The sequence below is a fragment of the Phytophthora ramorum genome, assembly GCF_020800215.1.
Source record: "Phytophthora ramorum isolate Pr-102 chromosome Unknown Phyram_PR-102_s0003, whole genome shotgun sequence".
Lineage (NCBI taxonomy): Eukaryota > Oomycota > Peronosporomycetes > Peronosporales > Peronosporaceae > Phytophthora > Phytophthora ramorum.
This window is the reverse complement of record NW_027150649.1, coordinates 3,265,922-3,279,455: the sequence shown is the minus strand read 5'-3', so window position 1 is coordinate 3,279,455 and position 13,534 is coordinate 3,265,922. Positions and strand designations below refer to the sequence as shown.

Below are 13,534 nucleotides of genomic sequence, written 5' to 3'. Positions count from 1 at the left end.
GTCGATGATTATGTTGCTCTAGCAGATTACGTTGCTTGTCGCCATGAGCGCGGCGCCACCACTACTCGGCGTCTCCTGTGCGCTCCCCGTGGCCTTGCACGCCGTCCCTCACATCCCGCACCTGATAACATCATTTCTCGTTCCGTCCAGCATCGATTTCGCCGTGTGCAATGACCTCCTGCGTGTCATCCGCGTCTACTCTGCCTCATTTCCCTGCTCCCCTCGGTCCCTAGACGCCGCTGCAGCCAGAGGACGCCTCGACACGCTCCGCACGATGATCCCCGTCCACGTCACCGGCCTTTCGAGCGTCATGTTCACTGGAGCAGCCGCCAATGGCCACGCGGACGTCCTGTCGTGGCTCCAGAAGCAGTTCCCAAGGCTCTTCCAGGCTCAAGAGTGTTTAACTGCCGCTGCCGCTACGGGACAGCTCAATGTAGTGCAGTTTCTAGGGTCTATAACTAGTAAAGTGTACGCCCAACCTGCTCTAGAAGCAGGGGCAGCAAATGGCCACGTGGAGGTAGTGCGGACCCTCTTGACGTGGCCATTTGACCATCCGTTTGGTTTGGACCGAGTTTTTGACGCGGCGGCGGCTAATGGACACGTTCAGGTGCTGGAGATGCTCTTGAGAAGAGGCGAGGTGTTTCGAACCAGCCATTCGCCTGCTGTGGCTGCACAGCGCGGGTATAAAGATGTGGTGGAGTTGCTGCTGCCAATGTGTGGGAAGATGGAGGTTTTTCGAGTGCTGGACGGTGCAGTTGAACGAGGTCATGTTGACGTGGTGCAGTTGGTGCTTGAGACGTGCGATGTCGATGAACAGACGATGGGGCGTGTGCTGACGAGAGCAGCGGGGAGTAGGAATTATGAAATGGTAAAGCTCTTGATCGAGTACGACTCGCCGAAAGTGGAAGATAACGAGCTGGAGGGAGGAAGCTGCTGGGAAACGATGCAGTCAGCGATGAAGTCGGCTTTTCGTACTGCTACAGAACGAGGTGACATTAAGATGACGGAGCTGCTTGTGAACAAGTGTGCCGGTCTGGGCGGAGAAGAATTGCAGCTAGCTGTGAGAAATCGACAGTCCCAAGTCGTGAAGCTGCTGCTCGAGGTTTGGGACGCTGGACAGACGACGGACCTTGCTGTATGTGTGGAAGCTGCGGCGCGCACTGCTGTGTCCTGTGGAGAAATGAAGTCAGCGAAGTTGCTGGTCACGAAATGCAGTGAAGTCAATGCGGGTCGTGTGCTAAGGAGTGCTGTCGAGGAAGATAAACTGGACATGATCGAATTATTTGCCGGGAGAAGTGCCAGATTCTACAAGGTTGACGCACTGCTGCGATCGGCATATGCTGGTCGAGTTGAAGTGATGGAGATTCTAGCTAGGCACAGCGATCGGGTTACACTAAGACAGGTACTTACGAGGCTTCCTTCATCGGTGGATAGTAAGGTGGTCAAGGTGTTTTCTGAGAAATGCGGATCTGATGACTACGAGCCGATCTTCACGAATGCTGCGGCAAATGGCCGCACTGATCTGGTTCAGGAACTATTGCAGCAGATGAATGCGTCCAGTATTCGATTAGCGCTCATGAAAGCAGAGTCCCATGGCCATGACGACGTTGCGAAGATGTTGCTTGAGATTGATCGTTGACGGAGCAGCTATGACAACCAGAGGTTAATGTATCGGCTACGAATTTGTTTGCCAACGTTCACGCACAACTCGATATTGTTTCTTCGAGATCATGAAGCTCAAGTGTACAAGTTTAGCAGCTTTACATTGATGGATGCGGTTGGTGGCAAGCATCGTTTAATGGAGCGAGTATGTGAGTCACAAATATTGTGCTGAAGTTGGCATTCGAGCGATATGAGCCCTCCACCGCCCCAGCTCCCTTCGTTTCTCTTAATTGCCCGGCACTCGCTCACTGCTGTTCCAGAAAAGGTAAATTCGATGCACGCTCTACGTGTACACTAATGGAGAGATACTATAGATCCTTGTGGTCGTAACGTTGGGTGGACTTCGATGATAGTAGACAGGGGGTTATTTTCGAGCGCTTGTATTATCTCAGGGCAGTTAAGAATTCCGAGGTACAGCATTTGTCCGCGCGGTTGTCGGGGCTCGGGTGAATATGCAGGTTCGGGAAGTAATGCCAGCTTCCACGAGCTTTCTACTCTCGTTGGCCGCCTCTCCACCTTAATCGCAACCAGGAATACACTTGCCGCCTATATTTCCTCTGCAGACCCAGCGCTAAAAGAAATAGCTGCCCGTGTTCAGAAAAGCTTGCGCTGCTTGGACCAAATTGCTGCATCAAGTTGAGAAGCTGAGCATGCGACTCAACACCTGCCATGCAAATATCTCCGACACCTGGACACCTCCTTTAGCAGCAGTCCTAAAAGATCGAGCGGATAGCGCCACACAACTCTGCAGTCAACGTGCAAGCTCGACTCATTTGAATCAGTGGGCCACTGTAGGTTTGAATAGTGCACCTGTACAGAGTTAAATGCCCACGTCAGTGGGAACCGTGGTTAATCGTTCCTCCACGTCATTCCATCCAGGGCTAATCCTCATGAAGCATCACAAGAACTCATGGAGCATGGGTTCTTGATGTGCCCGTAATCCGACAGGAGTTCGCTTTCCCGTAAACAGACCGAAGCTTGAATGCAGGAGCTCACTTAACATTTCTCCACCATCGTTCCAGACGCAATGGAGTCGCCACCCCCGCTACTCCTCGTCAAGTGCGCGCTTCCACCAGAACTTCAGCCTCTTGACCACGTTCACCAGCTCGTCAGCGATTTCCTGATCCCCGCCACCGCCGATGGCGCAGTTTACAACGAGCTCCACTACATAATGAAAGTCTACGGTGCTCTTCGTCCTGTGACTTCTGGAGCAATGGATGGCGCAGCAGCCAGAGGATGCCTCGGCATCATGCAGAAACTCCAGGCCAATCGAACGGAAGGGTGCACAAGCCAGGCCTTCATCGGGGCTGCAGCTAACGCTCATCTGGAGGTGCTGTGGTGGCTCAACGAATTTTACGCCAGGCTGTCTCGACCCGCGGAGATGGTCATTGCTGCAGCTGAAAATGGTCACAGTCGAGCTGTGGAGTATCTATGGAGAGGACTGAGAAGCGAGCAACTGGAACCAGCTCTTGTAGCAGCAGCATCAAAAGGCCATATCAAAGTGGTGAAGCTGCTTCTTCCCAGAGTTGAAGACAAAAGGAGGGCGTTTCTCGAAGCTGCAAGGAATAACCATGGTCAAGTTCTACAGGACATGGTCGAACAAGACACAACGGGGCAGCTTTCAGATGTCAAGTTGCAACTGGGAAAGGATTTCGAGCGCAATGTGACAGGAGGTCGTACTCTCCTTGTTTTCGATGCGTCGGTTTACTAGAAGGTGTTGCTCTCCATGTCAATCATCGTACTTGTGTAACAAAAAGTATATTACAATGCGTGTTTACTTATGGCCAAGTTACTGCTCACATGTTTATGGCTCAGCTCGACACACTACTACTGGTGAGGGACGAGTCGAAATACACAATCCGCTTGCTGGGCCCCATCGCGTCCTCTCTGGCTGCTTCCAGCGGACTTGTGCTTCGGACGTTCTGAAGACACACACCACAGAATGAAACCTTGCGCATCTCGAGTTGGTGATCTGCACCGACAAACGCCAGCTTGCGCTGTAACCTGCAAGAACGACACAGATATCCCGCGCACAGCTTGCACGTACTACTTCGGCTCTTGCTGTAATCGCCGATGCGAAGCTTGGACATTGGCTTCGTGCACGTGATGCAGATCTTCGGTCGATTTGGTGCACCCAGCTCTTTGGAGATGGCGTAGCGCTTCTCCAGCGTCTTGGTCATTTTCTTCATGTTACTGCATTCGGTGTATTTGAGCATGGTCAAGTAGCCGGTCGCAATGGTAGGCATCACGAGCGCCTTGATCATATCACCGGCCGGATCAACAAAACCAGATCCGTACACTTCGATCCTGTCAGGATCAACCTGACGCGCGATGCAGCAAACGGTGATGCTGGCTCGGACGCGTCCAGGGAGTTCCTTTGTCTCTGGGAAGTTGACCGAGTGGAAAGTCATGACACCGACGCGTTCACCGTTGGACAAGTGAACATACTTCGTGCACTCAAGAAAGATGTAGTCGCGATTCTTGATGAGGGGTGTCGAGGCGAACGGGAGATCGAGCTCCATCCATTTGATATTCATCGACTTGAACGGTTCCTCAACGGTTGGATCATCAAGAGAAGCGAGTACTGCTCCACCGCTCATGTCCTCGACGTACGTAGCCTTTATTCGCATCGCCTCGATCGTTGGGTTCACAGCTCCATACATAAAGTCGTCTACGGTGCCCCACGTAGTGCCCGTGACCAAAATTTCAGGGGGATCTACCTTGTCACCTTCCCCCGACGATCGAGACAAGGGATCACGATCCAGATATACGCGGGTGTCGTCTTTGGTCTTGATGAGCTTCCACTTCGTTTGGTCTACTTGACGCTGGGCGTTCGAGATGAATTCTTCGTATTTTTCAATGTTCTGGTCGATGAAGTTGTGGCCGAAGTCCCGAAGAGTGTCCTTCTCGACACTCGAAAGGTTGAGCTCATCGAAGGGGTTGACGACAAAGCGATCCTTGCCCATGATTGTTCGGTTGGGTGGAAGTGTCACTGACGTCGAGGTGCAAGGTCGACCTGCTTCCGATCTGGTAACTGTGAGAATGAAATAAAACAATGTGGACGACCGGACTGGGACCCTTCGCTATGATATGCGGGCTGGAGACGTTGAGTAAGACCATGAAATCGAGGTCGGTATAGGTATTTGCTTAGAATCTGATCCGGTAAGGTAACATTGAAGTAAGATCTATTGGCGTAAAAACAATAGCAGACGGAACGCTTTGCGGCTTCGTTTCCGTTCGCTGTTACCCTACAGCTCTGACGACTTCGACATTGCTATGGGATAAGACTTGGAGTAAGGCTACGTCTACAGCTGGGAGTAGTTGCGTTGGCACTGCTCAGTTTAGGGGTCGATCATTCGGCAGCAGACCAATTGTTCTCGCATGTCCAAGAAGCAAAGTGCCGGTACATGCACAATAGATGCTACCATACTCATTCACTCATTGCTGATAGTAGATGATAATACGTGTTGTTATTGCGTGAAAAATAGCGCGTGAAGACCTTGCACGGTAAGCATGGTCCAACCTCATGGTAGTGGCCACAGACAGAGTGATTTGCCATGCTAATTCGCAAACCTCCACAAGCAACGGTGAGTCTTGCCATGAGACGTAAAATAATGGCCTGTTCTATAGTCCAGGGTTTTAACCCAGTTATCGTCCATGTCTGTATTTTAGTTTTATTCTTACGTAACATCCTGTTGACGTAAATTTGAAAGGTTAGGGGGCATTCACACACTTTGAAAGGTATGCTGGCATGGCCGAAAGGTGAACCTGTGTACTAGTGTAAGGTAGTCAAATATGCTCACATCGCTCGTGAATTGTATCATCAACCCGCACCGCTGTGCAATTTACGCAGCTTGGCTTCCAAGTCGGGTCGCTCTTTGGGCAACGAGGCAACCCGCCCAGTCCTTCCCGGTAGCACCACTGTGTCGAGTGTGCTTGGGCAAGGTAGTCCGGTGAATAGTTCAATCGGTGCCTTGTTCGCCAGCGACTGCACCGGCGAGTGGTTGAAGCTGGACTGGGCTAGTGGCAACAGATAGGGTCAATCTGAAGCGCTCACCTTGATCTCTAGTATCAGGACCTTCAAAACTTGGACAACGTCGCGGTTCACAAGTTCAACACTGCCGCTTTTCCATGGCGCGTACGCTAGAATGAACCTTTGTCGTGCCTTGAGCCGGCGATTCAACTCACTGATCACCTTGCTAGTGAAATGTGAGCCACAGTCGCTGACCCACGTAGGAGGAATCCCAAATCGACTGTACCAGTCGAGAATCGCAGCAGCAGCAACCTCTGACGTCGGCCCATCGCACGCCACAAGCTCAGCGAAATGTGTTGCCTCATCTTTGAGGGCAAGCACGTATCGCGCGGTGCCAAATGACTCGTCAAGAGTCGAGCAATCCCAGTGGAGAGTGTCGTTCGGCTCAAATGAGAAATGGGTGGTCTTGGAATGACGACTCCACCTTTCACATGAAGACAAAGCAAGCACTGCTGACAGAAGCTCCGCACTTGCTTGGTCAAACCGCTGACTTTAAAGAGACGACGTAAGTGGTTCGCCATCACGTGCACTCCTCTGTGTCCGTTTGCCTCACAGTGTACGATGATCATCAGCCGCTGCATCAACTCCTTGGCACTTGTCGGTATCTAGATACGTTCCCGAATCCTCCAAACACCGTCGTCACACTTCGAGGCAGTGACAGGAGGTCGACAACTACTTTGCACAGTAGCAATCTCTACCAGCGATGGCCACACAAATCCCTCCGAATCGAGCGGCCGTGGGCTCTCAACGCGATGCACGATCTCGCTGTTGTCGCTGGAACCTTTGTTGCCCTTTCGCTTGGTGCCAGTTACCTTCTTCGCACTGCTGTGGAGTCAGGCTGGCCTCCCCATCTCGAAATGAGATCGGCCCAGACGTTGTTGGTTCCCTCAATGTATTCCAGTGAATATCGATACTCTATCAGCTTAGTTGACCAGCGAAGCAGTTTTGCACGCATCGCCTTCATCAACTCCTTGCCGGGTGCAAAAATGTTTCGATGGTCGTAGTATATCTTGAATCCTTGCGGACGGAGCAGGATGTATTCCAACTTCTCACAGGCGTGCACAATAGGAAAGCATTCTCGATCACACTCCAGTTGAGTGCCGAGCCGCTAATGATCCGCCCATGCAGATCAAAAGCTCGTGGTGCTGCTCCTGGATCGGTTGTCGTGCTTCCATTCGGCGACCTGACTGATGATCAGCCCCCACCCAGCGTCGGAGGCATCCGACAGCAAACAAAGCTGTTTCTCCGGGTCTGAGTACGTAAGCATTGCCGAGTGTCAAAGCAGATCCTTTACCGCCGCGAAACTTGCCAATTCTCTCGACGAAAGGCTGATACGCACACCTGCAACAGCTCTCTTGCTCCGCTTGGTGCCACGTAGAGACTCATCTCGTCGTTCCTGCAAAGGATTGATCACTCGAGCGTAGTCCACGAGTCCTTCACGCATCCAGTTCGTTGCACACACGAACCGCTGCAGCTCGGCAGCATTTGCTGGAGGCGGGATCTTCTGCAATGCCCGAATCCGGTCAGGGTCATGCCCCACTCCGTCCTTGTTGATGATCCTGCCACACCACTTAATCTCAGTCTGAAACAGCTTGCGCTTCCTGGGGTTCAGCTTGAATCCAAACCTGTCGAGCTGGTTGAGGATCGCCTCTATCGCATCTATGAGTTCCACCACAGTACCTGCATACGCCAGCAGATCGGCAATCCACACTAGGACACACACGTGCAGATAATCTTTGAGAACCTCTTCGACAGTTGACTGGAAATGTAGAGCTGCGTCCGTGCAACCCTGCGGCACTCTCGTTGGCGTGAAGATGCCTCGATCCGTCATGTACGAGAGGAACCCCTGCGAATCCTTGTGCAGCGGAAGTTGCCAAAAACCCTTGATGAAATCGAAGATGGCGTAAAACTTCTTCCTCTTGCACTTTTCCAATCGCACTTGCAAACTGGGTATCAAACCAGCTATAGCCTCCGACAACGAATTGACTGGCCGGTAGTCATTGGCCTGACGAAACTCATCGCTGTTTGCTTCCGTACCGGTAGAGCGGCACATGTCCACTGGCTTTCCTTGTTCTGTATTACCCAGCCAAGCCGCACCAGCTCTGCGTTGGACTTCGCCATCAATTCCGACTTCTCCGGGCTGTACTGCCTCGCCTTACACTTAAACGGTTTGGCGCCAGGCATCAGTCGAATCTTGAGCGGGGGCACCTTGGCCGGCGAATCATCACCGAGGATAAGCCTTCACTCGTTAAAGGGAAAAGAATCGCTCTCCGTCGCTCTTCTTCAGCTCCCGGTGAAACTATTTCACGCTCCAGACAATCCGTGGCCATGCCGTCGATCACGGTGGCGACCTCTTCATCCAGCGTCTCCTCTCTTACCTGAATTCCAGTCGGGTCTCCAAACGCATCGTCATTGCTCAAGTTCCGGGCAGCGAGCTGTTCAAGCTCACGGTCCACGTCAATGCCCAATTCAGCTAGAAGTACGCGACCAACAATCAATTCATCATCGTCGGATTTCACAATGAGGCATTGCTTTGGGTCTTGGCATCTCACTGGACCAGCTGCTGTGTTTAGGCATAAATACACATCGACACCTGGTGTCGCAGTAAGAACAGCACCCCCAACAGCTTCCAGTTCCACCGGTTCACCCAGTTCCACCTCCACTACATCCTGGTCAAGAGCCGCAGGCTCTTGAACGTGGCTATGCGAAATGATGTTCCAGTCAGATTCACTCAACCAATGATCCTTTCCGCAGTTGAAACAACCGCCACGCGGCTTGCTCTTTGCTGCTTCCTGAGATGATCCAGTCGCTTGAGGCCGCTCAACACGACTAGCATCAGGCTGCACCTTGCTCTTGTCCCCCCACGGCTTTGACGTGACAGCAGTTCGGTCGCTGTCATGCTTCCCAAAAGCACGTCGTTCTCCAGGCCGTGATTTGTTTTCCTGTTTTGGCTGCATCTGCAGATCGTTTGGTTCGCCACTGAGCGAAACACCTTTTCCTGCTCCAGGGCTTTCTGCTTCACAAGCTTGTACAAAGCCACATCATTCTTCGTGCTGGACTTGTCGATCAACTTCTGATGTGTCTCGACCTTGTCACGAAGTCCCGTGGGCTGCAAATTCTTCCTCAAAATCGTGCACTTGTGCGCAATTCCCGTGGACGTGGCAAACGTGTTCTGCAACCCGTTTCTTGAGATGATGTCCTCGCACAGCTTGAAGTAGTTGACCACTCGAGCTTGCACGTCCGATTCGTGCAGAACGATGCGCAACTCGTTGTCGAACAGCGCATCGATGTTCGCGGTCGAGCCATTCTTGACGTTATTGACGATCTTGTCGATTTCGGTGATGATGCGTTCCTCCGTGACAGACTCGAGTGGCACCTCCCAGTCGAGCTTGCACAACGTCTTCAGCAGGGTGTGATCAAACGTGCTCTGGACACTCATCGACGTCTTGTTGATGTCTTCACCGGAGATGGCACAGTGAGCAGCAATCACATCTTCGTACTCGCGACGCTCCTTCTTCCATTGCACCAAACTCGCGTGCCAGATGTCCTTGATCCACGGTGGCAGGATAGCTGACGGCGTAACTGGTACACTCGCCATAGCCCTTCTTTCACTGCCGTCCTCGCTTTGGCCTTGATGCGATACTTCCTCCGTTGTGTGACCGCTGCGCATTCTCATCCGTGTTTGAACAAATAATAATGTTAACAATGTGACGTTCCATACGAACTTGGGAGCTGGAACGAACTCCCACCAACAGGCAACGTCTATTGCTTAGTTGGAAGTAAAATGTGAACTGAGCTACTCTAATGCTCTACTCTGTTGTGCTCTCTCCTACCAACTCATGGCAGTCCAGAGAGAGACTTCTGGTTGCAGTTGCAGCGCCAGCTCCAGCTGGGCAGCAAGTCGAGATCTGTTGTTGAAATCTTTGTGGCGCCGCTGCGATTGCAGCGCAGTTGATTGCCTCTACTCCAACCTTGATGGCATCGTGGTTAGGACAGCTTATCCATGCGCTTGATCCTCAAGCACCATATCGCAGAAGCCCGTCGTCGCCAGAACCACTACACGGTCCGGGAAGCGCTTGAGTGGGTTGCTGTGGACGGATGTAAATCCACCGCTCGGGCGCTTAATATTCCGTTAGGTACAGCAAAATGAGGCTAGATTATTGTTCGAGTTCAAAGGGGCCCAGGCGAGTAGGACTACAAAGGGCCCGGGCCCGAAAAGCAAGATTACGTTTGGACACGACTTGGTCATCATCATGAAGGACGTAAGTCGCGAGGAAGCGGCACGATCATTTGTTTTTATTGCTCTTTTTATCAGGATCTAACAAATGTTATAGTATTTGTGTACTGGAGATATGATAGAGTACATGAAAATGGACCAGGGAGCTTGGCTTGATATGCATTTAGAGGACAAGTCATCCCCTGAGCATGTATTCAACGCGCTGATGCATCTATGTCAGCGTTTTGCAGCTCGGTAAGTGTTTCTATATATTTTATTTCTATTTAATCAAACCTATTGCTCAGATGCCTGTATACATAGCTGTAGCCATGTTTTTTTCTGTTCAGAAACCTCAATATACTACAAAAGACGAAGATGCACTACAAAAAGGTCATGTGAAATTTGCCATAGCGTTTTGGAAGAGCATGCTCGCATCCCTGAATCTGCTATATACAACGCCGACGAGACTGCATTTTATTTTTAAACGCCCTCCTCACATGATTTGGGCCCTCAAGGGACATCGTGACTCTGCCAAAGTGAAGCACATACAGAAAGAAAAAATGGTAGACTGACTGCAGTTCTTACCATTAGAGCTGATGGTAGTTTTATTTATTTATGCTTCAATGGCTAATTATATTTATCTCACAGGAAAAAAAGCTGCCTATCCTGTTCATACTACGAAGAATGTCGGGCGGCGCCGTGGAGACGGACAAGATGGCGACGTATCCCCCTGACCACGTGCACACCGTCCAAGAAAGTGGCTGAATGGACGCCACGGTGTGGCAAACGAACGTCATGAGAATGCTGAAGTACGGAATTGACACGTGGCGACTGGACGTAAAATGTCCGAGCGTCGTTTCCCATTTCCCATGGAAGCACTCGCGGTGATGATTGGTCCAGAAGTGCGCGCGACAGGGAAGAACGAGGACGAACGGAGAACTGGTACAAGTTCCCACAGCATACTGAGACCAAGTGACTTCCAGAAGTCCTCCCAATGTCGAGTTACTTCCGGAAGTCACGTGTGCCTTCCGAAAGTTCCTTCCTGATGTGACTCGCAGATGACCCAGACGTTGTGGGTGCGGAGGCTGACCAGACGCCCCTGATTTGTACCCACCAAGACCTTTCCGATTTTCCAGTATACAAAGCCCAAGATATTAGCGACCGACCAAGACGACCAGCCGGATATGTTATGCACGAAGAGCCGGCTTGCGACCAGGATGTGTCAGCCTCCCGGATGCTGATTACGCCAAAGAACCCTATAGTGAAACCAAGACAAATGTGCATGTGGAAGACTTCCAGCAGAGACCTTTACAGAAGACTTCTAGCAGAGACTAAAAATAACAGAGAGTTCGTTTTGCCACCAAGGGCGCAAGTGTTTTCCAGGGCCCTTATCAGTTGGCCTGGAAGCACGCTGGGATAACGCCGGACAAGCCGCCCTGATTTCCGGGGACCCGGGTTCACCCAGCCTGCGTTTGGACGCGTCGTGACCGCGAAGACCGCCGTGGAACTCTCCGAAAGGCTCAAGACCAAATTAGGCGGTGACCGAGTGACGCGCATTCGTACGTGATCTGTCCTATTTCATATTTCAGTTGGGAGTGTGTCCTCTAGACCCCCCATTTCATAGTAATTGCCGTTTCAGGAGGTTGTTAGTAGTCACCCCCCGGAATTTGATCGAATAGACTGCTGTGTGATAGGACTGTATATTGAGTGATCCGGAAGTAGTTTTCCTTTTGGATATATCTGAAAGTTATCTTCTGGAAGGAGTTATAAATCCTCCTTACTGGAAGTGGTGCGCAACAAGGGTGCATCTGGAAGTGACCAGTCTTCCAGGTGAAACACAAGTAGACTGGTGTGCGGACCCACTGCTCAAGGGTCCAAAAGAATAAGTAGCAGCTGTATATTGTGTATAACTCTCTGTATTATTTGGTCATCTGGGAAGGCTTTGCTAGTGGTCTAACCCCAGCTGTACTAATTGCGTCGGGAAGTGAACGTACGCACTCTGTATTCTTGTATTCATTTTGATTGTGTAGGAACAACTCATCAGGTGGAGTCCGGTCTTCCGAAGACAAACGACACCTATAGGGATTACACAAGGTCACACGCCAAGCTACTTCCGGAAGTCCCGTACTTTTGGAGGTAGTCTGACCCCATTGGGCTTTCCGAAAGGCGAAGTTTAAGCTTCCTGATCGGCCGAGTCTTCTGGCGCGCGTGCGCTATACACCCTGGACGATAAAGGCGTTCACCCGCCTCGCCTCAGCTGGTGCGCGTGCCCGGATTTGGACGTCTAGTGATTTCACCGAGTTGTTCTTATATTATTGATTGAGTTCTAGGGGACTGGGTGCTAACTAATCTTCTAACCGTGGTTATTATGGCTGGAATTGAAAGCACATGCGAAGGTGGACGTGAGGGATCCGAACGCGGCGATGCGTCCCGGTCATCACGTCGAGTACAAGGGCTGCCTCCGGAGGAGCAGGCGACTTTGGATGAGGTCGTCAGGAATGCTCGGAAGGCGAACGCTGCGAAGCGCAAGGCTGCCCAAGAAGCGAAGGAGTCGACGGCCCAAGAAGAAGACACTTCTGGATCCGCCGTTCAGGAGGCGCACCAAGCGAATCAGGACGGTGATGTGGAGGTGCTTTCGGATGGGGAAGAAGGCTCCGAGTGGTCTGGATCGGAATCTGGTTCAGATGACGAAAATGATTCCAGCTCGCAAGAGTCTGATGAGGCGTCTGAGGGAGACGTCGTGAAGGTTGAGCCCCCGGCAGAAGATCGAGTTTCGGACTCTCTCCAGCCGGAAGAAGAAGTTGAAATTCTGGATGACATCAAGACATCCGAACGAGCGCAAACAATCAAAGATGAGCGGCCATTATCGACCGTTCAAGAAGATGCTGTGCTAGAAGATGTGGAGATGTCTTTGCCTGTGCGACCGGATGTCCCATTGCAGATGGAGCTTCCAGATGTCGTGTCGATGCAGCCCCCTCCAACCGCTATGCAGAAGGATTACCATCCTGGAGTTCAAGAAGTGGAGACTGGGACGGCCGACGTTCAAATAACGGAGGCCCAGGCAAAAGCGTATGTGGCAGATCAAGTTCGACGTTGGGAACGTGATGTTTCTGAAAAGAATGTCCCTCCGGATGTCAAGTATGATTGGCCACAAGTGCATTTGGATTCCGAATCGTTTATGGTTGCTAGTCTGACTACTTCGGATTACCTGAGACGACGGATGTCGATGCCGACTCAAGCGGACGCCTGGATTGCGGAGATGCAGTTACGACGTCGCACGTTTGGAATGGCCCGAGATCTGACCGCCGCTCTGATTCCTCCCGGAATGTTCACACCCCGGGATTGCGTTGCTGTCTTGCAGACCATCCTTTTTGAGGCTGGTTTCGAGTTTGTCAATTTGGTGCCTGGATGGTTCCGGACGCGAGTCTACAAAGTGCATCCGGATCTTGTCCGACGAGTGGTGGGCGAAATACTGCAACTACTTGTGGTGGAGTTGATTGAGTGGAGACAGGTGGTGAATCAGGCTCAAGAGTTTCTAAAATTGCTGAGTCAAGCTGCCCCTGGAGATGCTGATCGACTGCGTCTGGAAGTTGCCGCTCATTTTCCGCCTGGAATAGTAGTCG

At 51.6% G+C, this 13,534-nt stretch overlaps 1 protein-coding gene across 1 annotated transcript; it reads left to right on the top strand.

Moving 5' to 3' along the window:
• Nucleotides 1-43: 43 nt before the first annotated feature.
• On the top strand, nucleotides 44-1,639 carry KRP23_4136 (Secreted RxLR effector protein 124; the record flags this gene model as incomplete). Its single annotated transcript, XM_067889062.1, has 1 exon — nucleotides 44-1,639. The coding sequence occupies one exon, from the start codon at nucleotides 44-46 to the stop codon at nucleotides 1,637-1,639; it is 1,596 nt and encodes a 531-aa protein (XP_067748254.1).
• Nucleotides 1,640-13,534: the final 11,895 nt, after the last annotated feature.